This window comes from Chaetodon trifascialis, chromosome 2, assembly GCF_039877785.1.
Source record: "Chaetodon trifascialis isolate fChaTrf1 chromosome 2, fChaTrf1.hap1, whole genome shotgun sequence".
NCBI lineage: Eukaryota > Metazoa > Chordata > Actinopteri > Chaetodontiformes > Chaetodontidae > Chaetodon > Chaetodon trifascialis.
This window is the reverse complement of record NC_092057.1, coordinates 4575404-4596572: the sequence shown is the minus strand read 5'-3', so window position 1 is coordinate 4596572 and position 21169 is coordinate 4575404. Positions and strand designations below refer to the sequence as shown.

The following is a 21169-nucleotide window of genomic DNA, read 5'->3' as shown; positions in this document are numbered from 1 at the left end:
GTGGATTTGAGACGCTCCTGAAACAGGAACCATTTGATTTCCTCTGTAACACAATCGGACAGAATTTGACGACGGAACCATCCACTTCCGGTCCGGTTGTCAACACAGGAGGGAAGCGCGTGTCTTCAGCCTGGTAAAATGGTAAGACTGGCGGTCTGTCAGTGATTTTAACCACCGGATAAATAATGTTAAGGCTGATTTAAAAGCTTTTTTGGTCATTTTATCGTCTGGTTTTGTATTTTATTTTGTTTTTTTTGTTTTTCAGCCGAAGGCTCAGAAAGGAAAAGCCGCGGAGAAAGTTGTTCATCCGTACAGCAGGAAAGCGGCTTACCTGAACCGAGAAGAAATCCGACTGAAGAAGAAGGAAAGGTGAGCACGAAAGGAAACGCAGTCACAGCTGCAGCACGTTAACTACGTGTGATGTACAAATACTTCAAAACTGAAGTATCTGCTTTACCAATAACAGCTACAGTAGTTTTTTGATGCTACTTTACAGGAAATATTGTACTTCATAGTCCACTATATTTATTTGACAGATGGAGTTTCACATAAAAAATGTCACACATGATAATAAATCAGTCACTGAGGGTTTTTTCTGCCGCAAGAGTACTTTTAATTTTAGTATTTATGGACATTTTGCTGATAAAACTTTTGCATAAGAAGGATTTTTGATCCTATTTTGAGTTGAACTTTAATAATAATGGTATTTTTACATATTGGTACTTTTTCCAACACAGTTTACAGTACAGTGTGGTTGTCAGTGAGCACGCTTTCAAATATGAAACAAATGCTCAGATATAGCTTAATGTACTGTGTTGTGGGCTCGTAGTACTCTGATTTAACTGGTTTCTCTGGCGCTGCAGGCAGAAGACAGACAAAGCAGTCCGTCTGAGTGGCGTCGGTAAGCTCGTCTGTCATTCGTGTCATTGATACTCGCTGGCTCTGACGATCAAATCACTGTCCATCAAACATCTCTTCCTTTTGTTTGCCTGTCTGGACTCTCAGGTGAGAAGCTGCTGTGGTTTCAGGGACAGTTGGATCCAGAAAAGGCCGTTTACACGAAGAGAGACGCCTGTGACATCATTGAGAGGTCAAAGATGGGATTTGTCACTTGTCAGTTTTCAGTTTGAAACGCATCAAAATATTTGCATGGAAAATAAGAAAAGTGTGTTGTCTCGTGTACGAGAAGGTACCTCCAAAGGTTCGATTCTGAACTCGAGCAGATTGAGCTGATGAATGGGATCAAAGGTCGACAGGGTCGTCTCCACGGCGCCAGAGAGGCCGTCATCAAACAGACCATCGAGCGAGAGCGAGCGCAATATGAGGGCAACGGATTCGGTGAGTCCTCATAGTACAAAGACACACACACACACTTATGATGCCGTATACATGCACACAACCACATGATCCTGTGGTTTGTCCTCTGCAGAGATCCCAGACATCATCAATGCAAAGAATCTGAAAACGTTCAGGTGAGTGGATACGAATCAGAGCTCTGTTCCCCAATTTCTGTTGGCTAGAAATATTCAGCTTTTACAATTTCACAAAACGCGATCATCAGACTGCGCACAAAGCCTGGAAAGCCTTGTCGTCATATTTGTTTGCGTTCTAGAGTTGAAATGAGTCAATGTTAAATAATTTTTAAAAGCTGTATGAATGCTGGATCATGCACATTAAGATGAGTCTTGATGGTCTTTGGCTCTGAGCTGCATGTTTCTGAATTACTGCATCTTTCCAAAAACCACAGAGACGCGTAAAAATACTCTCATTCACAACAGTTTGGCTCATTTTAAGCAGGATTTACAAACAGGATGAGTGAACGTCCTCGCTGACAGTGTTTGATGGCGGTTGTTGGTTCTGCAGGGAGTGGACCGGTGATCTGAAGAAACTTCCAAATATTAAACTGCGGAACGTGTCGAACAAAGGTTTGGACACAAAGACTCCAGAAGAGGAGAAAGGTGAGGCCGAAGACGACGATGATGAAGGCGATTTGGACGGTGAGCAGCTGGATGACACGGCACTGATGTCGGATTCAAACTGAGGAGTCCATTCAGGGAAACGCTGGACCCCCCCCAGCAAAGACTTTTTATAGATGTGAAGTGTGTTTGTGTGGGAAAGATGCTGCTACTCCATGACTGTCCAGAGGGGGGCGCCAAACTCTGAGGAGTGGAGAAGTGGCTCAGTAACTTCACACCAGCCTGTGAGGGGTTCTACATTCATCGTTTATTGCACAAACAAATATTGTTGTCACCTGAATATCCCATTTTATCCAATCAGAAATAGAAAAAAGGTTTTGACAAAGATGTTGAGTGCTGTCATGTTTTAAGACGCAGAGAAAATCAAATTTTGCGTGACGTGACCGTGACATGGTAGAAAACCAAATGAAAGCTGTAGAAAAGTGGACTCGTGTAAACAGCAGTCGCCTCTCGCAGAGCGAGCGCTCAGTCGCTCGCACAGTGAGTCAAGTCCAACGTGGAAACGTGAACGGACGACAGCCACGAAAGCTCTGGTTACAGCGCTGTGTAAATCACGGGACCACGCAAACTGTCCAAACTGTTAGAGACAGCTGGGACACTTGAGATTTACTATTTGAAGAAATACTCTAAACTTTTCTACGACGGTGAATAAATTCAGCTTTTTCAAAAACATCACATGACATAAACATTCTGTTTAAATATTCGTTTCTCTACTTATCACATCGGACTCTTTGGTGTCTGCAGACCTGACTGTCCAGAGGGATTTAAGGCCTCAGTATGCTTCAAACAGAGCACCTGTTGAATCGTCTAACAGCATCTGAAACCCGCCCACGTCTACTCTGGGTAACGGTTGGCCAGATGTGCGGAGGTGTGGGAACAGGCGGGGTATGAACTTCTTCACGCTGCTGCCTCCATCTACGAGGAGAGGCCGTCCCAAAGTGTGCGACTCAGCGACTGCCATGAAGACATCGCCTGAGGTTCGTTTGAAGCATACTGAGAGCTTTGAAAGCATCCACAGGGAGTTTGCTCCTTAAACTTGTGTCAGTGCAGTTTGAAAAAGTGCATACAGGGATAAAACTCAATGTACCACAAAACTAAAGTCTTTACAAAGCTCTCCTGCTGATGGCTTTGTTTTCCTTTTTTACGTCTCATCAGCTCTTCCTCGTTTCCTGTCCTGCCACGCTCTTCCTCGCTGTGCACACTAACGTCGCTGCAGCCCTGCTGCCCTTTTGGTTCTCAGTGGCCACTGAAGGACCGTAAATCTGTCCGTTACGTCTCAAGATCAGTCATCACAGGAGCTGAGATGAACACTAAAACACTGTATGAGTGGAAACCACACCGCGCTCACGCCGGCAGGTGTTGTCGGATGAGTCGGGTGTGATTCTGGACTCTTCTGAGCGGGAGGAGGATCGCTCAGACGGGGTTTTGCGCTGGCGCCACCGCAGCCTCCACTGACATGTCCGAGTCCATCTGTGCCTCTGGAGCCAGGGCGGGTGCCGGGCTGACCGGCACCTCGGCGGCTTCGTGCCTGCCGTTGGTCAGGGCGCTGGGCCGGGCCTGAGAGTTGTGCAGGCCTTTCTCGGGGCAGTTCTGCACGGTGATGATGCGGTTGAAGGCCTTGAGGCGGCGCCACAGCTGCAGGTAGACTTTACACTGGATGTACATGAAGATGAGGCCGCCCGTGAAGCCGATGGCCACCACGATCAACTTAGTCCAGAAGGGCCACTCCAGCACACCTGAGGACACGCACACACACAAACACAGAGCGGCTGTAAGTGAGCCTGCAGGACGCGTCGTGGACCATGATGGCGGTGTGTGCAGAGCTGTGCTTACCATTTGGCGAATAGTACTTCAGAAGAGAAAATCTCCAAAAATCCTCTGCAATCAAGAGTGAGTGTAATTTCTCTTTATAATCTCTGAGTAAACATATTCTATGCTATTATTTATCATACAATAAATATATATTAATGGTTATCAATATATATATATGAAGTTCTTTGCACACACTGCAGCGGTCCTACAGTATGAGAGTGATGCTACAGATACACTATGACCAGCACGACACACCACACCATCAGCGAACACAACAGAGATCCTACAGAAGCACAGAGGATCTACTTTTACTCGAGCGATGGTGGAAACTGTGACAGAGGAAACAGAAGCTGATGTGTGAAACAGGCCAACAGTCACCGCCGACACTCAAAAGACCACACTGGTGGTTTTGTACGTGTCAGTCCTGAAACTACTTTGCAGACTTTTTTGAGATCTTCTGCAGGTTATGACTCACAGCGAAGCTTCAAAGACCTTTGTTTTTTTTCTCAAACGTACGATTTCATGTCTGGTAACAAAACGATGAGCACTGAACACAGCGCCGGTGAACTGACCTCGTGATGAAACTCGGCTCGACTGTTTTCACGATGTTCGTATTTACACCTGTTTTCTTTTCTGGGTTTCATTCTCGAACAAAAACAGTAGCTCTGATTTTTTGCCTTTTCACCGTCCTCTGCATTGCCATGTGATGATAAAATATGTGATTATGCCACGATGCAAAAACATGCCCCAGCGTTCACTTTGATGGATCATCTACGTCAAACAGATTTCAAGTCTTGCAAGCAAGAATATTTTATAACTAATAACTGCCTGAAAAGTGGGAAAATTATCAAAAATGTGGTAACGTTTACACAATTTGGTTCATGAGCTGAAACATGAAATACCCCCAGTTTAGCTCAACACCCTGACTCAGTGACATGTTTTTATGGGTTGCAGGTTACCACATTATCATAAACAATTCATCTTTGTATGTATCAGGATGTAAATGAGGTAAAATGACTGATTAACTTGACTTGGATTTATGTGCAGTTCTTCAGAGTCTCTAAACCTCTAATGTGCAGAGGGACACTGGGGGGGGTGACCGTCACAGAAAGATTGTAATCTGGGAGATTGATTCTGTACAACACACACACACACACTTTTCACTAGATTTAGAGAAACCACAAGAACAACGAGCGAGTACACAGGAAAACCTCACAATCACCAGAGTCAGACAGCTGAGAATCAGTAAACAGTTGGAGTTTTTGGCCACTAGGGGCGCTACAGTGCTTTAATAGGCAGATATTGCTGTGTTTTACCAGCATGATGATGCACATGTGCAGACAGGATGTGACTGAACTGCTGCAGAGTTGCTGCAGTAATAGATATGCACAGTTTGTGACTGACGTAGTGTTATCATTACTGTTTATTTTTCTAAAATGTGTTCTTACTTATCTTATTGTGCACTAGCCGCCCTGCACTCTAAAGGTTTAATATTTGACTCTGCCTGTCTCTGGTGTGTGAGAGGGAGCTGAGGGAACACACTGACCGTTCTTCCCGAGTCTGATCTCCTCCGCGGTTCTCCTGACCAGAACGTAGACTGACCACAACATACACGCTATTGCTATGAGGTGAAACAACACCGAACAGAAGATCTTCCTCCTCTCGCTCTTCGACATGTGTAGCCTCTCCCACTGGAGGACAGAGGGACGGACACAGAGCGGCAGTGAGAGACAGTTTTGGTTGAGGGGAGAGAGGAATGGTGTTCACAGCTCTGAATGAGACTCGTGTGTGTGTGTGTGTGTGTGTGTGTGTGTGTGTGTGTGTGCGTGTGTGTGTGCGCACCTACCTTGCGTAAAGGTTTGAGCTTCGTCTCCATCACAAAGTCGAACTTGCAGAGTTCGCAGCAGCGAGTGTCTGAGGATTTGATCCACTGGTTGAGACAGGCCTGGTGGACGAAGCTCAGGCTCCCCGTGCAGCGGCAAGGCATTATCAGCGGACACTCATCGTCCCCCTCACAGTGGCAGATCCTAAACACACACACACACACACACACACATGTCAGAACAGATGATGCTCTCTGAGCATCCTGTGCATCGTGACTCAGAGAAACCCCCCTTCTGGTCGACAAAGTTAAGCAATCATCTGATACTGACAGATGATTGGTGCACACTCACTAACCTGCAGACCTCCATCTCGGAGTCATCAGAGCAGGGCCGTGGCGTGCTCCCATTCACGCCGCAGTGTGTCTGCAGTGTGGGCACTGACATGTCCCCGCCCCCTGACCCCTTCTCCTGGTATCTCTTGGTGATGAGCTCCTCGCCGTCCTCTGCCAATGAGGAGCTTCCTCCTGGGCTGCATGACTTGTAGCCCTTCTCCTTGTCTCTGCTCGGCGAGCCTTCCCTCTGTGAAACGTGGCCGTCTCGCTTCATCGAGGCTCTGCCGCTGTGCCGCTTCTTAAGGCCGCCGCCGTCCTCCACCAGAGGATGGTTCTCCTTCCCTTCGTCCGAGCCCACCGACTGGAGCTCCATGATCTCTGCTTTGTCTTCCCCTCTCTTGCCCCCGTTCAGCCCTTCCCTCTCGCGGCTGCTTCCGCTGCGGCGGCGCACTCTCCGGGCTTTCTCTTTGCTCCAGCTGCGGGCCTCGCGCCACGCCTCATCCTCGGAGGTGGAGTCTGACTTGGGAGCCCCCGCGCAGCGGAGGCGAGGCGGGAGCTCCCTCCGGTTCTTGGCGGCGCGCTCCCTCTTCTCGCCCCGCTCGCTGCGGTCGGAGCTGAGGCTGCGGTCGGTCTGCTCCTGCTTGCCGCTGGTCTCCACGTAGTCGAGGCCGGCGCAGCTGCTCCTCTTGCGGCGGTGACGGCGCTTCACGTGCTTCTTCTGGGCCTGAGCTGACGAGCCCAGAGCCGTGCTGGTGACCGTCATCACAGAGGTGTGTGTGTGCTTGTTGTGTTGGGATTCAGAAGCATCCTCCTCTACACGGGTCAGATGACCAGAGCTGAACACACACACACACACACACACACACACACACACACACACACACACACAGATGGAGGTATGTACAAATAAGATGAGATGGAGAAGACATGAACACGATGACAAATGAGCTGATACTTGAAGGGTCAGTTCACCCAAATTCAAACACGTTTTCTCAGTTACCTTCTGTGCAGGTACGCAGAATGTTTTGTTTGTTTGTTTGTTTTGAGATTTCTGTCTCTGAGATTTCTGCATTCACCTCTAAACGATGGAGGTGAAAACGGGTTTCATCATCCCACAAGCTATTTTTCCGAACAATGTGAAAAACATTAAGTTAATGTTCCAAGAAACTCCCACCAGCTTCCGCCTCGACTGAAAATGACGTTGGCGGGACAGATATGACGTTCACTACGAGAGGTTCAGGTCCTCAGAGACACACGACGGGACATGAATAAAACTGAATCATGAAGTGGAAAAAACGGCAATTTGGTCTGCTTGTCAGGACAGGAGATGGTGAAAATGGAATGATTTGAGCACGCGCAACACATCACAACTGTCCATGCTGCCATCAAACACAGCGTGACGACCACCGGGGGATATAATAAGAGGAGGAACCCCATTTCTGCCATCAGCCACCTTCCTCTCATTGGCCATGCTGTGGGAGCGTTGTTGTAATTTCGCTCATTCCCTCGGGGCACGGCAGACCACACTAACTGAAGATGTCTGCAGATATTCAGTCTCTTACCTGCATATGTCCTGAGACGATGGGGTGATTGATGTTCTTGATGCTGTAGTTAGTCCTGCTGTAGAGTTGCTGGCCTGAAACAATGAAGATTCAAATTAGCTTCCACACAATCGGTGTAATCTGGATGATAAATCAGAAACATGGATTATCTTTAAGATGCATCAGTTGATTTTTTTTGGCCGGGGGGGGGGTTAAAGAAGGCAAAATAGGCTGACAAACACACAGCCCTGACATATTACGGCCTCATCGAGTTGTCACTGCTAACAGCTGTCCTCGTCCACGCCCAGCAGCCACAGAGAAACACCATCTTTCACTGAGTGCTTCAAAAGTTTGGGTGTTTTTGTTCCTCTCTGCAGGCTGCTCAGTGGTCAGACTGAATCGCTTTAAGCCGTTGGTCCATAGTACGCTCAGCTGATATTTTCCTGATCCAATTGCAGTCGTGCTAACCCTCGAGCGACCTTCTATTTCTGTTTTGAGGTTTTAAGAATAGCTTTGCTGAAGCAACGCGGCCGTTAATTCCAGCTTGTTACAGGCTTTATTGTGCACTTGACACTGAAACGGGAGCCTGTTCCTATTTAAATCTGCAGAGATTTTGATGCTAAGCTAACCATTGCTTTTACCAGTGACTGCCTATATTTACCTCACTGATGCTCAGATGTACCTTTCCCTCTTTCAGTCTAATTGTCCGTGCTTAGGTCATCTTTACCACAGTTTGTAACTTCATGGGTTTATTTTTTACCTGTGGAGCTACAGGTGATACCGCTCTGAGGGTTTGCTACAAGAGGCAACCCATCCACATTACACCCAAACATCTAATTCACAATTAATATGACCAACTATTACTTAGAGGAGCTTAAAGCATCGTTTAGTGCCTGAGTCATACAGCAGTGTGCTCGGAGCAGCCTCGTATTGATTTGTTATTCACACTTGTAGCATTAGCACATTCTGGCTCATCACACTCTGCCTGGGTGAAGGATGCTACCACAACCTCTGAACTGTGACCTCGACTCGGGCCCTTTAAGCTCTCTGATATTCAGCCGTTACCTTGGAGATGTTGCTGGATCGACTCCCTGAGCGCCCGGGGGCCTTCCTCCCCTGCAGGGAGGAGGAGGAGAGACAGAAAATCGTTAGAAACACAGAGAAGCGTGTGATGCTTTAATGGCACCTGAGTGGCTGCAGGACATGAAATGTGACATTAAGGAGACGCTAAAGCAGGAGCTCGCTCATCTCACTGCTGCATGGCTGCGACTAACAACTGTGTTCATGATGTTTCCAAGTCTAATTAGAATATTAGAAAACAGGAAAAGAAGGAAGTCTTCCGTTCTTGGCTATTACCTTTCTGTCAATCCTCTAATTGCTCATTTGACTGATTGTTTCAGCTCTAATCTGCTGTCAGTCTCATTTTGTCCACAGACTTCCACGCTCTCCTGCAAAAGGTCCATTTCTTAAGTTTTGTCTTGTTAAAGCTAAAGATAAAAACAAAAACATCATAATAACAGTACGCAGCCTTTAATGTCACCAGCATCATTCAGTGCTGGCTGGTTCTGTGCTGATTGGTTAAAATCCAGCGTCAGGAGTCATGCGTGGACACGTGTCCTTGTTTTTTCATTGTGGCCAGAGCTAAAGCCAGACAATCCAATTACCCGGCCGTCCTGCTAAGAGTACGAGATGCTGCTCTGCAATGTGTCTCTATTTAAAGCAAACTAATAGCACTTTTTCCAGAACTTCCTAGAGCGCTGATTGCCTGAACTCGACTGTTAGACCTTGAACTCAACACTCAGACATCTGCGGCCTCGTTCAGCGCCTGCAGCGCCTTACACAAGATTCAGGTATTAACGCTGGTAAACCACCATGGACAAAAAATATCTTCCCCGGTATTTGAATCACGTGTCTCCACAAGTTATTTTCCAGACTCTCAAACCAGATCAGCTCACAGGTGGGCGATATATGCAGTTTTATGTCATTATAGCCATTTAAAGCATGACATAATACATATTTTAATTTATTCCTGACAAATTAGTTCATCACAGAACAATTAAAATCCCACTTTGCCATAAAACGATCATCTAACTTTGGCCAAAATGACTCATCACACCTACAGATTTTAAAGGGATGGTTATTAAACGGCAAAATCTCTTAAAGCAGACAAATTCATATCATCCAACTGCATATATTCACATCATCACATCGCCCAGATCAGTTCAGCTGCCTCTGTGTTCATCTTAAAACATGATGCAGGCTGAAAGCTCCAGTTAGAAACGACCACATTGATCAAACGCACACACACTTCATGGAGGAACTGAACTCAAAAATCTCAGGTGAAACACTCGTCTCACAAATCATCTTTTCCCACGTCACCATTTTCAGCTGGCTTTCCTCCCAGGCTGCGCTGCGGATGTAACGGGCAGCCAGGTGCATTATGGGATTAAAACCATCTTGTCCCAGACAGTGGAAACACACCTTCAGCCTCAGCTGCCTTTACTGTGAATATGCGCTGGATTCTGAATGAGGTATGTGTGAAAATTAGTCAACACACACACACACGCACACGCACACACTGATCATGCCATGGAACAAGCAAGGTAAGCTGCCAGCTGTGTGCCGCTGTGTGAGTGGGCAGTGGAAAGTGAACTGAGTGAGAGAGACACTGATGATGAAGTGTTGATGGTATATTCCCTGGAAGAGGACGTCGTTTAACAGATACAGGATGTTTTCTTTAAGTGTTCTTACTTCCAGTAAATCACATGAGACGGCCGACGCCACAACACAACTGTTGGTCTCTCAGGAGGTTCTGACTGCTTCCTGTCTGTGGGGAAGGTCTTTAAAAACAGGTCAAATGTATCTCAGACCGACCTGACGCTCGCTGTGGTTCGAATCATGACTCTGGAGGCTGGAGGCTGCAGCGTTTCACTGACGCCATCCCTGCCCGGGTTTTGTCTTCTGACTCATATAGTCATTAAAGACGTGTGTATGCATATGTATAGGACTTACAGAGGTCGGAGGTTCCTTTTCTAAACAGAATCTCATACTTTTTACAGGCGTATTTCAGCATCTGAGGTGTCATCTTCTCACTTGTCTTCCTCCTTTAGTATTCTTATTATTAGATTTGTCTCTCGTCTGTAATTTGTACGTTCAATTCAAAAGAAAAGAAGGTGCAAACTGGACTTTCCACTTTTCAGATCAAACCAGAACAGGGACTATTTTTGACCCTGAATTAACACGCGTGTGTGTGTGCGGCAGCAGGAAGGCGTTTGCGGTACTGACTCAAAATGAACGGCGGTTCATCGTAGTGTCATCCAGAGCAGCCGTGTGGCTCACTGCGAATGCTCTGGAGGTCTATGGCAGGAAGAAATATGATATGTAAGGCCATGACTGCACAAAATAACAGTAGGATCAATTCACTGCCTGCATCTTTTGATGGGATCTGTTGACTAATAATATCTATTAAAGTACTCCACAGCACAGTCTGATGCCTGCTTACATGGAACATATGTTGGAGGTGTGTTTGTAAAATTGGTATTTGTGTGTATAGTACATCCAGTATAGATCTTACAGGTTTAGCAGTGTGAGAATCACAAGCTCATACAGAATATTCAGCTCATGTGGGCGGCTTCTTTAGATTTTTCATACTTGACATATAAAAAGCAAACCACAGCTTGGGTGTACCAACCCACACATAGACACAGCTGAGGACACTCACGCAAATCAGGGAAGTAAATAAGAGACGCACCGACGAGTAGAGGACTGCATTGTCTAAGCTGATCAAGGGATTTGCAGATCGCCGGGTTTAAATCAGTAGTCCTGCGTGGAGTCAAAGCAAACTCTCTGCAACCTCCTCTGGGTGTTAAGAGGCCGTGGACACATGTACTGGGCCTCAGGCGCGTGTTTGTGATGTTTGGTATTTCAGCAGCACAGATCAGCGCTTCATTATGAGTCATAAGACAGACTCTGCCAATAGATCTCATATCATTTCTCCAGACTTCCACATGATTAAAATAAGACGTCTGCAGTCATGTGGCCAGCAGCTCTGCAGGTGAGTTTTCATTAGTCTGAGTTTGCATTTCTGAGAAGATGCAGGTGCACGGTGGTGCATTCATGTGCTCAGGAGAGTGCAGATCTCCACGTGGCTTACAGTCAAGATGGAGGCAAAGAAAACAAAAACAGGGATTTATTCATCTCGTGTCGTACCTGACTTTAGTTAATCGTATCAAGTCTGGAATTCATATGTGGATGCTCCCTGACAAGATGAGACCAAACTTTTCTTTGGATTATTGAGCCACAGCAAAGGGTTAGGGCCAAAATGTGGACATTTAACAGAAGCAGATAACTTGCTGCCACACCGACCCCTTCAGAGAGAAGAGGAGTCGGCAGTCAACGATAGTATAAAACAGAGATGTCAATAAAACAGGTTTAACAAAAATTATGGATCACCGCAAATACCAGAGCCCGTCGAGCATACAGTTCTCACACATGGACGACCAAACGCATGACCCCTCAGTGATCAGACAACAAACAATAAACATACATGGAAATGCTTACGGAATAATGAGAACTTAGTGATTTTCATACATTCAGATCTATCTTGAAAGGTGGGGTCTCCACAGCACCAATCATAACCATCCAGTGGCCCGGTGGGCTTTTTAAAGCAGAATAACAAAGCAAAAGTTATTTTTTCCTGAATTAGATAAGAAGACTGCTATCAGTTTCCTAACAGATGTTTAGCATTGCTAAGCACAAAGACTGAAAGCGGGGGGGAAGAGCTAGTGTTGTTAGCGTGGAAGCTAACACCCTGCATGCCGAAGAATCCCCTGGACTTTGTTCAGTAATAGGAAAGTGAGAGATGTTGCCAACGTTCACATTATGTTGAAATGACACAATGTTGTTGCTGGAAGGCCCCTTCGACTGAGCCAGACTGGCCATGTCCCCCCTCTTTTCAGTCTTTGTGCCAAGCTAAGCTAAACACAACCGAGTGCTCCTTCAAGAGCGAAACAGCAGCTGAACTTGCCACCCATGCACTGCTTCCCTGCCAGACAACAGCAAGCGTGTTCAATCAAGCTTCGGCGTGATTGCAGAGGTAAAGAAGCCATCTGCAAACACTGGATATGCTGGATTATGTTGGTGTCAGTCACGCTCAATAGCAGTCATAGTCTGTACATGTGTAGACCTTTTCCCTGATAATCTACTTTGCACTTTGAGTGAAAATAAACAATAGTTTGAGCTCACCAGTAACAGACGTTTGCTCAACCGCTGCAGACAACATGAAATCCAACAGAAATATCTCAACAGTTAAACTGAGAGAAGAACAAGAGGAAAGTGTGAATTCAACAGTTTGTAGCCGAGCAGAAGCAGAAGGAGGACGTGGTCAACACACAGCAGACTGACAGACGCAAGCCTCTGATTTACTGCAGTGAAAACACGCGACGTCTTTCTCCAACTGTGCGCATTGGTCTGTAGCATCTGCACAGAAGCTGCATCTGTATGATCATCATCATCATCATCAGCATCATCATCATCAACTCTTTGGCTCACACCAAATGAGCACAGATACACAACAGCAATATCTAAAAAGGCAAATGACTGTCACTATCAGGCTTTTCAGTCAGTTACAGTTGTGCACTGGCTCCATCTGTTTGAAGCGTTTCCTCCTCACTTCAAGCAAAGAACCTGCAACGCAACATCCAAAGTATCCCGAATTCAAACCCGACAGGTCGAAGTCACAGCAGGTCCCTGCCAGCTTAAAACAGCTGAGGAACGTCTCACAGACAGCCAGCACGAGCTCGCAGTGAAAACACAGCAGCCTCGTATGAGCACAGCTACAGTTAAACGAACAGTTCAGCAGGAATAAAATGCTGCATCAGAGAAAACATGCGACTGTCGCCTACCTGAGCGCCTGCTCCTCTGCCGACGCTCTCGCTCTGATGCACTGCAGAGACTTTGGTGAGTTAATGTGTGGACATGTGCATGTTTCTGTGGAGGGGATTAAGTGATGTAGCATGGGCTGAGGGCTATATTTTGGTTCTGTACTCTGGCTCAGGGTCAAAAAACACCTACAGCCGCATTTAGACAAGCAACCATGAGGCTGTAGCTGCACTCTTTGGTGCAACACGTTTTACAGAATCTCAGCTTGAAAAGAGCTAAACTTGGTTTCTTTACAACACTAAATATTTGTAAGTAAAATAAGAGTCAGACCTCAGTCAGACCCAGAGTGAGATGAGGAGGCAGAATCTAAGTGTAGTTAACATCTTTTATGCGTTTACGTTGTTTGTTAGCTTTTAGCTGGCACAGCGCTAGCGGCTGTGGAAAAGAAAATAACATCCGCTTCCATGTTACGGTGTGTTCACATTATCACATTGCTATTAATAAAGATATACCAGAGGAGCAATAAAACTTTGCAGAAAGGTCAATTCTGTCCGTCTGAGACTTTTATACTGCGTGTAGTATCTGCAAATCTTGATCTCCAGCCATGTTTGCCCGGGAACTGGCTCATTAACAGTGGCAGTATTTGCGTGATTGGCTTTTGAATTTGTGATGTAGCATGAGATGTGTCTGGCTTCCTGGGGATAAGTTTGAAAGGCAAAGACTTCAAGCCAAGGTCAGACAAAAAAAAAGACATTTTTGAGTGGAGGGGAATTTTAAAGAAGTGAAATGTGGATCTCTGAACATCAGATTTGTTTGTAGATGGAAGAAAGGACTTACACGTTTGTTTTTCATCACACTGGCAACATGTATATTTTTATACCATTACTGGATGTTTAAAGAAGCATATTAGTGGGTTTGAAAGTTAGCTCCTCATCTACAAATTATACAAATGCTATGTTTTTGTTTTTCAAATGCTGTACTGTAACTTTTCCAGGAGCAGACAGCCATTGATTTCCATTCTTTTCTCTAAAGTATGAAAATGAACTGCCAGAAAATGTAACAATGTAACTTTAAAAAGGTTAATGCAGACATGGTGTTTACTGTGATGGACTGCAGGACTCAGCTAAGTTTCGAGAGTCAGCACATTGATTTTTACATGCACGTGAACAGAAGCTAAGGGATGCCTGGGACGTCTTATCCAGAAGTCTAAGACGATGATCTTAAAATGAAACCCTTCAGCTTTGTAACATTTTAAATCTGAATTGAGTTCAATTCTAAAAAAACGGATCACAGTCCAACACCTACATCATTCAGTGAGCTCACTCAGTGTTTGTGCTCATTAAGTTTAGCCTGGATTAACGACAATGTCACGACAATCAACGTCTATCATGGAGATGAGAGAGCACAGAGCGCACACACAGAAACACTGACAGCTCCATCAGCAGGTATTTACTGGATGCACGATCGTGGCCTTACTGCTGTGCATCATTGTATCCTCATCCAAAAAATCTCCCAAATAAGCAATGATAATTGTAGACTGTGGTGTCACAAAAAACTGCCCTGCAACACAAGCAGCGTGCATGCTAATGGTCTAAATGTGTATCAAGCAGCCGCCACATCCTGTGGTTGATTCGAGCTGAGATCCTTCGCTGCTTTGTTGTGTGTTATAATCCAGTAACTGACGTGTTTTGTGTCAGTTTTACAGGATATGGAAATCCTAATGTGTACGGCTTTCACTTAATTTAGAAAGTTTTGCAAGCCAAAAAAAACAAAAAAAAAAGAGTGGAGACGTTACAGGCAACAGGACAACTGACAGAACGTCTTTCAAAAGGCAGCAGTCAGGAGTGAGTCCTGCAGGGCGATGAGTGAATGACAGCAGAATAAGCGTCAGATAAGGACGCAAAACCACTTCAAGCTACACTTAAAAGACGTCAGAGACTATTCCAACTCCTGTTTCTGTTTTAACAAGTAAATTCGTACTAATGCGTAGTGCAGAGAACAAGAGCTTGAATGGCAATTAAAAACACTGCAGTTTATTTTAGTCTGGAATCGAGAGAGCAAATACACACAAACCGACTTGGCGACAACCATCCGACCACTTGTATGAATGTGTAATCCCTAAGTCTGTCCACATGGAAGCCTCCCGGCTGTCACAGAGAAACACGTAACGCGAGGTGATGTGAGGTGATGCTGTGCGATGTCATGTTTAATGATGAGGTGTGAAGTCAGACTCTATAAGAGACAGAGTGGAAAACATCAAAGCTTGAGTGAGGGAACAGTGATAAAAGGCTGCTGAGTGCGTCCATGCTCTATGTGTGAGCGCCTGGGTGAGGGAAGAAAACCTGTCAGCTGATACTGGAGGCTGACACATACACACGCACGCGCACACGCACACACTTGCATGCACATGCACACATACGCAGCCTCTTCTACAGTCTTAAAGATCGACGCTCAACGACCAAATGAATGACTTCAACTTTCTGACAACACAAAGAACAATTCAAGATTCTTCAATCTCTGTCATTTGACCAACTTTATGCCAGTTTTAGGCCTTAACTGTGAAAAATAACATAAAATAGGCCATCTTAGTGGCGTGAAACACAGTTAACAGGTCAGGAACTCACCTCGGTCTTGTCTTTGGAGCGAGGAGCGCTCTTTCCGTTGCTGGCTGTCTCCCTGGCCGGAACCACAGTTATCTGTTGTATTGGCATGCTGCTGTTTCCAGGCAACACTCCGGTGTTACTCCCACAGCATCCCCGGCGTGCGGCGCCTTCCCGTCCTCCGATCTGCGTCCGTGCGTCTGATCTGCCGTCCCATCAACGAGTCGGTCTCAGGGAAAGGAGACGCTGCTGCGGGATTGCTCGATCTGGATCATCCAGGGGAGCGGGGATGGAATGGGATCAGGTCACCGTGGCAACAGGAAGACAGCTCTGGAGACGGTGGGGTGTGAGGTCGTCATGACGACTGAGAAACTACTCAACAGTGCGCACCACCTCCTCCTCCTCCCCCCTCCTCCTCCTCAACTGCCCTCCTGCTGAGAGAGAGAGACAGAGGAAGAGTTGAGACGGAGCTGAGCTGTAAACAAGGAGGCAGGGAAGTGTGTGTTGCAGTGACATGAGTGTGTGTGTGTGTGTGTGTGTGTGTGTGTGTGTGTGTGTGTGTGTGTGTGTGTGTGTCTTTCTCAGAGAGGCGGAGCCAGGATTCTGCCGTGCTTGCTGGGTAATAAGCATACGGTCCATAAGGATTAGGGCTTAGACTAACCTCAATCTCCTCCTCTGACCACTGGTGCTGCTAATAAGCTTACACAACTTGTGCACATGGACAGCAGTAACACACAATCACACACACGCATAATCACAATCACACACATGCACGCACGGCCTGATTGTTCAGGGACTCCCCGCCGAGAAACAATGTGGTGACAGATTTAAGACACCTCGTTTCTTCTGCCATGTTCGAGGAATGAAGGCACATCGCTCGTCTGTCGGGCCGTGAGGTGAAAACCCACACAGACCATAAACAGACCACAGCAATGTCCTCGCAGAATCTCTGTGTGTGTGTGTGTGTGTGTGTGTGTGTGTGTGTGTGTGTGTGTGTGTGTGTGTGTGTGTGTGTGTGTGTGTGCGCGTGTGTTTGGGTGACTGAAGTGTAATCCTGTTTCAAAATGCCTGAGGACATGAGGATTATGACTGATATAACGGGAAAATAGGTGACTTCAAGTTATCGGTGAGGAGCAGCGGCTGACAGGTGAAGAGGGCAAACAACTCGAGTGGTACATTACATCAAACGTCTCCAGAGAGACATGCACAGGGCAGCGACTGTCCATCAGGAGACAAAAAAAAATGAAGGGGCTTCCAAGATGCATCACCAAGATGATTGAATAAATCAGAAAAACCTCTGACCTGCTCAGATTTTGAGTTTTCGTCCCTTCTCTTTCATTACTAATATTAACTTATTTGTCTTAAAAAGTACATTTTGTCCAAGGCTTGGAGATTGCAATAATGTTTTGACTTTATTTTTACACATACAACAACTTCTCTCAGGATCTCATCTTAAACTATATTGTTATTAGAGAGTCACAGGTGACAGGTGAGTGGGATGGGAGAATGAGATTCGATGGAACGCATCCTCCAAGCAGACTCTAGAAAGTATTAAGAACAGTACTACTACTACGCGTCCAGGATGTCTGCAGCTGTCCATGCTTGCATCTGTTTGAGAGGATATTCAAGCCTTTAGTTCATAACTGCATGTTATTATTTGTGTCATCCGGTCCACATGCACCTATGAGGCACTGACGATACTGCTGCAGTGGTGAATCATTGCCAGGCACCAGCAGAACGTAAGAGGCCCTGCACGCCTTTGGTATGAAACCTGCACAGGTGATTTCACTCTCCTCGGGACTGTGTGGACTCCCTGACTCTCCTGTCAGCTCTGCAGCACCTCACCGGGGGACAAACCTCTTGCACATAGAGCGCTGTGATCTCACGTAATTCCCTGCAAAGCTAACACCACCTTCACACTGAGCAGAGGTCCAATCAGCCAGTGTGTGTGACCTGTGAGGGCTGGGGTGGCCTTCAGAGTTAGTCTGGTTTCAGACCTCAGAATTGCAGCCAATAGCTCAGATTTTTTCCAGGGATTCAAGAGGAGTGGTGACAGTTTTCCTGGTTGGAAAATGGCCCATCATGGTGCAATCAAGAAGCTCAACTTCCTCTCATAAAACAGTCATAAAACTGAGAGTAAACATGCCAGAAGATTTGCTTCTGCCCACCATCTGTTTATGACGAGAAGCTCAAATGAGGAACTCTATTTAAAAACTCATTTGAGTTGAGCTCGTTATTTCTTTCTCAGTACACTTAATCTCTTTGATGGACATGCGCCCGTGCTTTGGTTGACATCAACATAAACTGACCTTCTGCCTCTCTCTGCCCATTGTTTTCCCACTTCAGTCCCAGACTGCTGGATCTGACACGACCTGCGGCCGTTCGTTCACGTGTTGAGTGATTCTCATGAACCTTCTGGTAGCTTCTTTACGCTGTTATTCTCCAATTCGTTGGCATAGAGAACATTTGACAGCTTGTTAGCGGCAGCCACACCAGCCCTGTGTGTGTTCAAAGGAGGTGTCCCAGATAAGTCTACCCACCCATATCCTCTTCACACACACACACGCACGCACGCATGCACACACACCACTGCAATGCCATTTAACCACACAAGAAAGAGGAAGTCACATTTGCATTGTGGTCTCCAGTTTGGAAAAAAGTTGAGTGTTAATTCGTCACCACTTGTGGCATCACATGCATCTACAAGCACATCTGGTTGTAACAGATGTGCTTTTGTGCGCATGCTGATGAGGCGCTGTAGCAGACAAATGGATTTATTCCGTTGCAACACGACATCTACCACATCACAGGGGGTCTTGTGGAAAAAAAAAAACAAAAAACAGAAAACCACGAGAGCGTTAAACTCCACAGAAAGTTTCTGTTTCAACCCTGCGTGTGAATGTCGCGCCAACACTAAAACCAAACTCTCCCACCATGTAGTTTCAAATGCTCCACCTGAAAGCAACCCTAAAACTTCAAAACATGAAGACAATCATACATTTTGCATGGGAAGTTTCTACTGGTACACACACACACACACACACACACACACACACACACACACACACACACACACACACACACACACACACACACACACACACACACAGGGCCCATTAATAATTAGGGTTAACATGATCTCTTTTGAACTTGAGAGGGGATGTGTTAGTCAGCTCTTCACAGTTCTTGCAAGTGTGTGACAAAGAGAGAGAGGGTGTGTGTGAGTGTGATGAAACTGCTGCTGTGTGATGGTCAACATCGAAATGCACCAGGAACACACTCTGGGTGAGTGTTCAGCCCTCATTCTGCCTGAGTCCCTGGTGGGAGGGGATGTCACCTTTGTGGGGCAGCAGGTGATCTTGCAGATGAGGCGTTCACTGTCGACACGCAGCCGTGGCAGCAGGTGTAGATGGCGTCTCCTCTGACTGAGCTGGAGGTGCTGACGATCATGTTCTCTCTCCTGGTTTTCGCCCTCTTCACGCTTACTGGGATGCTCAATGAGGAATGTGCACACTTGAATGGTACGACTGTAAACTCACACACACACACACACACACACACACAAAAGTGAAATGTCTGACTTTGCTCATTTAGTCACTTCATAGACAACTTCTGATCGAGCAGATGTGGAGAACAAAACTACGCTGACTGTTAAACTTTGCATCTGTAATATCAGTGTGTGACTGTCATCTCATACGACTGATCTGTAGTTTCCAGGTTTGAATTTTTCAAAGGTTATAATGTCCCATTTCAGTTTGATCCAACTTCCTGATCATTTTTGGAGGCTGTACCTCTTTAGTATAACTGTGGTGTGTTTAAGGACACTTCTATAACTCCACAGGCTGCATGGCAGATGTCTTACACTGCATGAGTTTTAGAAAACTGACAACTTGGTGTATCGTACTCCATATACTCAAATATATACGTTTACTTATAGCACAACAAACTCTCAGAACTTACAGTGGAATTAGTTCAAAATGCATCTGAGGCAGAGGCTCTGATATATTCTATCACTGTCGCTCTGATTTTTCTAAAACCACCATGTTTCTTGACGATGCCACATGTTTTAATACTACACTTTATTCACTCTTTGGGAGTTTTGCACTGCTGTTTTAAAAGTTCGGTAAAAGTTCAGCAGCCCCACAGACCACAGCCTCCAAAATGAGCACAGAGGTGAATCAATACTGGTCTAAAACGGCTTCAAGAAAATTTAAAAAAACATTATCACCTTCATTTATTGCAGCACAGTTATATTAGACTGCATTACTTTTTGCCCCGTCTGCCTAATAAACTGGCAACTGAGTATTCAATATATACACAAAATATTGAAAAATAGAATAGAAATATCTGCTAATGCAATCAACAAAGCCAAAGACTGGAATAAAACATTACAGTAGAGTAAAATCTTCATTTCCTGCACACATTTATTGCAGGGCTCTAAAGAAGTCACTGCCGCTGCCTTTAAATACTGCATTAAAACCCATTTTTTCTTTCAAAACTGACACTTGAAACAAGAATTCTGGGGCAGAGAGAGAGTTGACGGAGGTCAGAATAAAACCAGAGGTATTGAAATTTCAGCATATACATACAGTATTTATGCATGAGAAATATTATTTGACCACGTCACAGTTCAGTCACATTACCATGACAGAAAATTAACATTTTTAAGCTTGTCTTTTACTTCTGAGCCCTGTAAAAAAAACATCTTTATAACTAATAATTTCATCACTTCGTGTCTGTAATATTGCTTCTTGCTGTCTGCTGTATGTGAAGTGGACATACAACATGTGTGTTCTTAAGGTTTTGGTGCAGCAGATGTTTATTCATGGCTTTGAACGGACCGCATGCAATCTATGATGTAGAAAATAGGTCAGCCAGTGAATAATACTTATATCTAACTATATAAAGTGAGTGGAACTGGCCGTGTGCAGCTGAAAGCTCCAGAAGAACATCACACACATAATATTAGACATGACTTCTTTTAAACACGCCACAGATTTTATTTGTATGAGACTGTATAAAATCGTGTACATGGAGGTGTAAAAACCAAAGGAAGTTTTATTTTTTCTATCCATCAGGGTCAAAGGCACAGCCACAGAGCGAGGAGCAGACTGTGTGACTCCGGATGAGGTTCACGGTGAAGTTTCGGCGGCGACAGTCGCCCCTTCGCGTCCTGTGCGAGGCCTAATGAGGACATGTCGGCCA

At 45.6% G+C, this 21169-nt stretch overlaps 3 protein-coding genes across 5 annotated transcripts in view; 2 read left to right on the top strand and 1 right to left on the bottom strand.

Annotated features, from left to right (window-relative positions):
* Positions 1–21169, top strand: part of anxa5b (annexin A5b) — a 397957-nt gene that overhangs the window by 306565 nt on the left and 70223 nt on the right. Inside the window, exon 1 of one of the 2 annotated variants that reach the window (XM_070978477.1) lies at positions 11527–11536. The exons of the other annotated variant lie outside the window; for it this stretch is intronic. The gene's annotated coding sequence lies outside the window, so the exon portion shown is untranslated. Of the gene's footprint in view, positions 1–11526; positions 11537–21169 lie in introns of those variants that run through there. 2 annotated transcript variants of the gene reach the window in all.
* tma16 (translation machinery associated 16 homolog) lies at positions 80–2245 on the top strand. Its single transcript, XM_070978499.1, has 7 exons — positions 80–141; positions 266–369; positions 864–901; positions 1006–1090; positions 1190–1338; positions 1430–1472; positions 1864–2245. The coding sequence occupies exons 1-7, from the start codon at positions 139–141 to the stop codon at positions 2039–2041; spliced, it is 600 nt and encodes a 199-aa protein (XP_070834600.1). The 5' UTR covers positions 80–138; the 3' UTR covers positions 2042–2245.
* marchf1 (membrane-associated ring finger (C3HC4) 1) lies at positions 2202–16203 on the bottom strand. Of its 2 annotated transcripts, XM_070978438.1 has the most exons (8): positions 15989–16203; positions 8550–8600; positions 7506–7579; positions 5967–6779; positions 5635–5815; positions 5335–5479; positions 3810–3854; positions 2202–3712 (listed from the first exon to the last, which is right to left on the bottom strand). In XM_070978438.1, the coding sequence occupies exons 1-8, from the start codon at positions 16073–16075 to the stop codon at positions 3390–3392; spliced, it is 1719 nt and encodes a 572-aa protein (XP_070834539.1). In that variant the 5' UTR covers positions 16076–16203; the 3' UTR covers positions 2202–3389. The 2 variants fall into 2 exon arrangements, with proteins under 2 accessions (XP_070834539.1, XP_070834544.1); XM_070978443.1 differs by lacking the exon at positions 3810–3854.

Excerpts from the sequence above, each read along its gene's own strand:
- tma16 (XM_070978499.1), top strand. Across the intron at positions 1,091-1,189 it reads GCCTGTGACATCATTGAGAG|GTACCTCCAAAGGTTCGATT; the intron begins GTCAAAGATGGG and ends GTGTACGAGAAG. Across the intron at positions 1,339-1,429 it reads ATATGAGGGCAACGGATTCG|AGATCCCAGACATCATCAAT; the intron begins GTGAGTCCTCAT and ends TGTCCTCTGCAG.
- marchf1 (XM_070978438.1), bottom strand. The coding sequence starts at position 16,075 with ATGCCAATACAACAGATAACTGTGGTTCCGGCCAGGGAGACAGCCAGC. Across the intron at positions 8,601-15,988 it reads GCTCCAAAGACAAGACCGAG|GGGAGGAAGGCCCCCGGGCG; the intron begins GTGAGTTCCTGA and ends TCCTCCCTGCAG. Across the intron at positions 5,816-5,966 it reads TCCGAGATGGAGGTCTGCAG|GATCTGCCACTGTGAGGGGG; the intron begins GTTAGTGAGTGT and ends GTGTGTGTTTAG.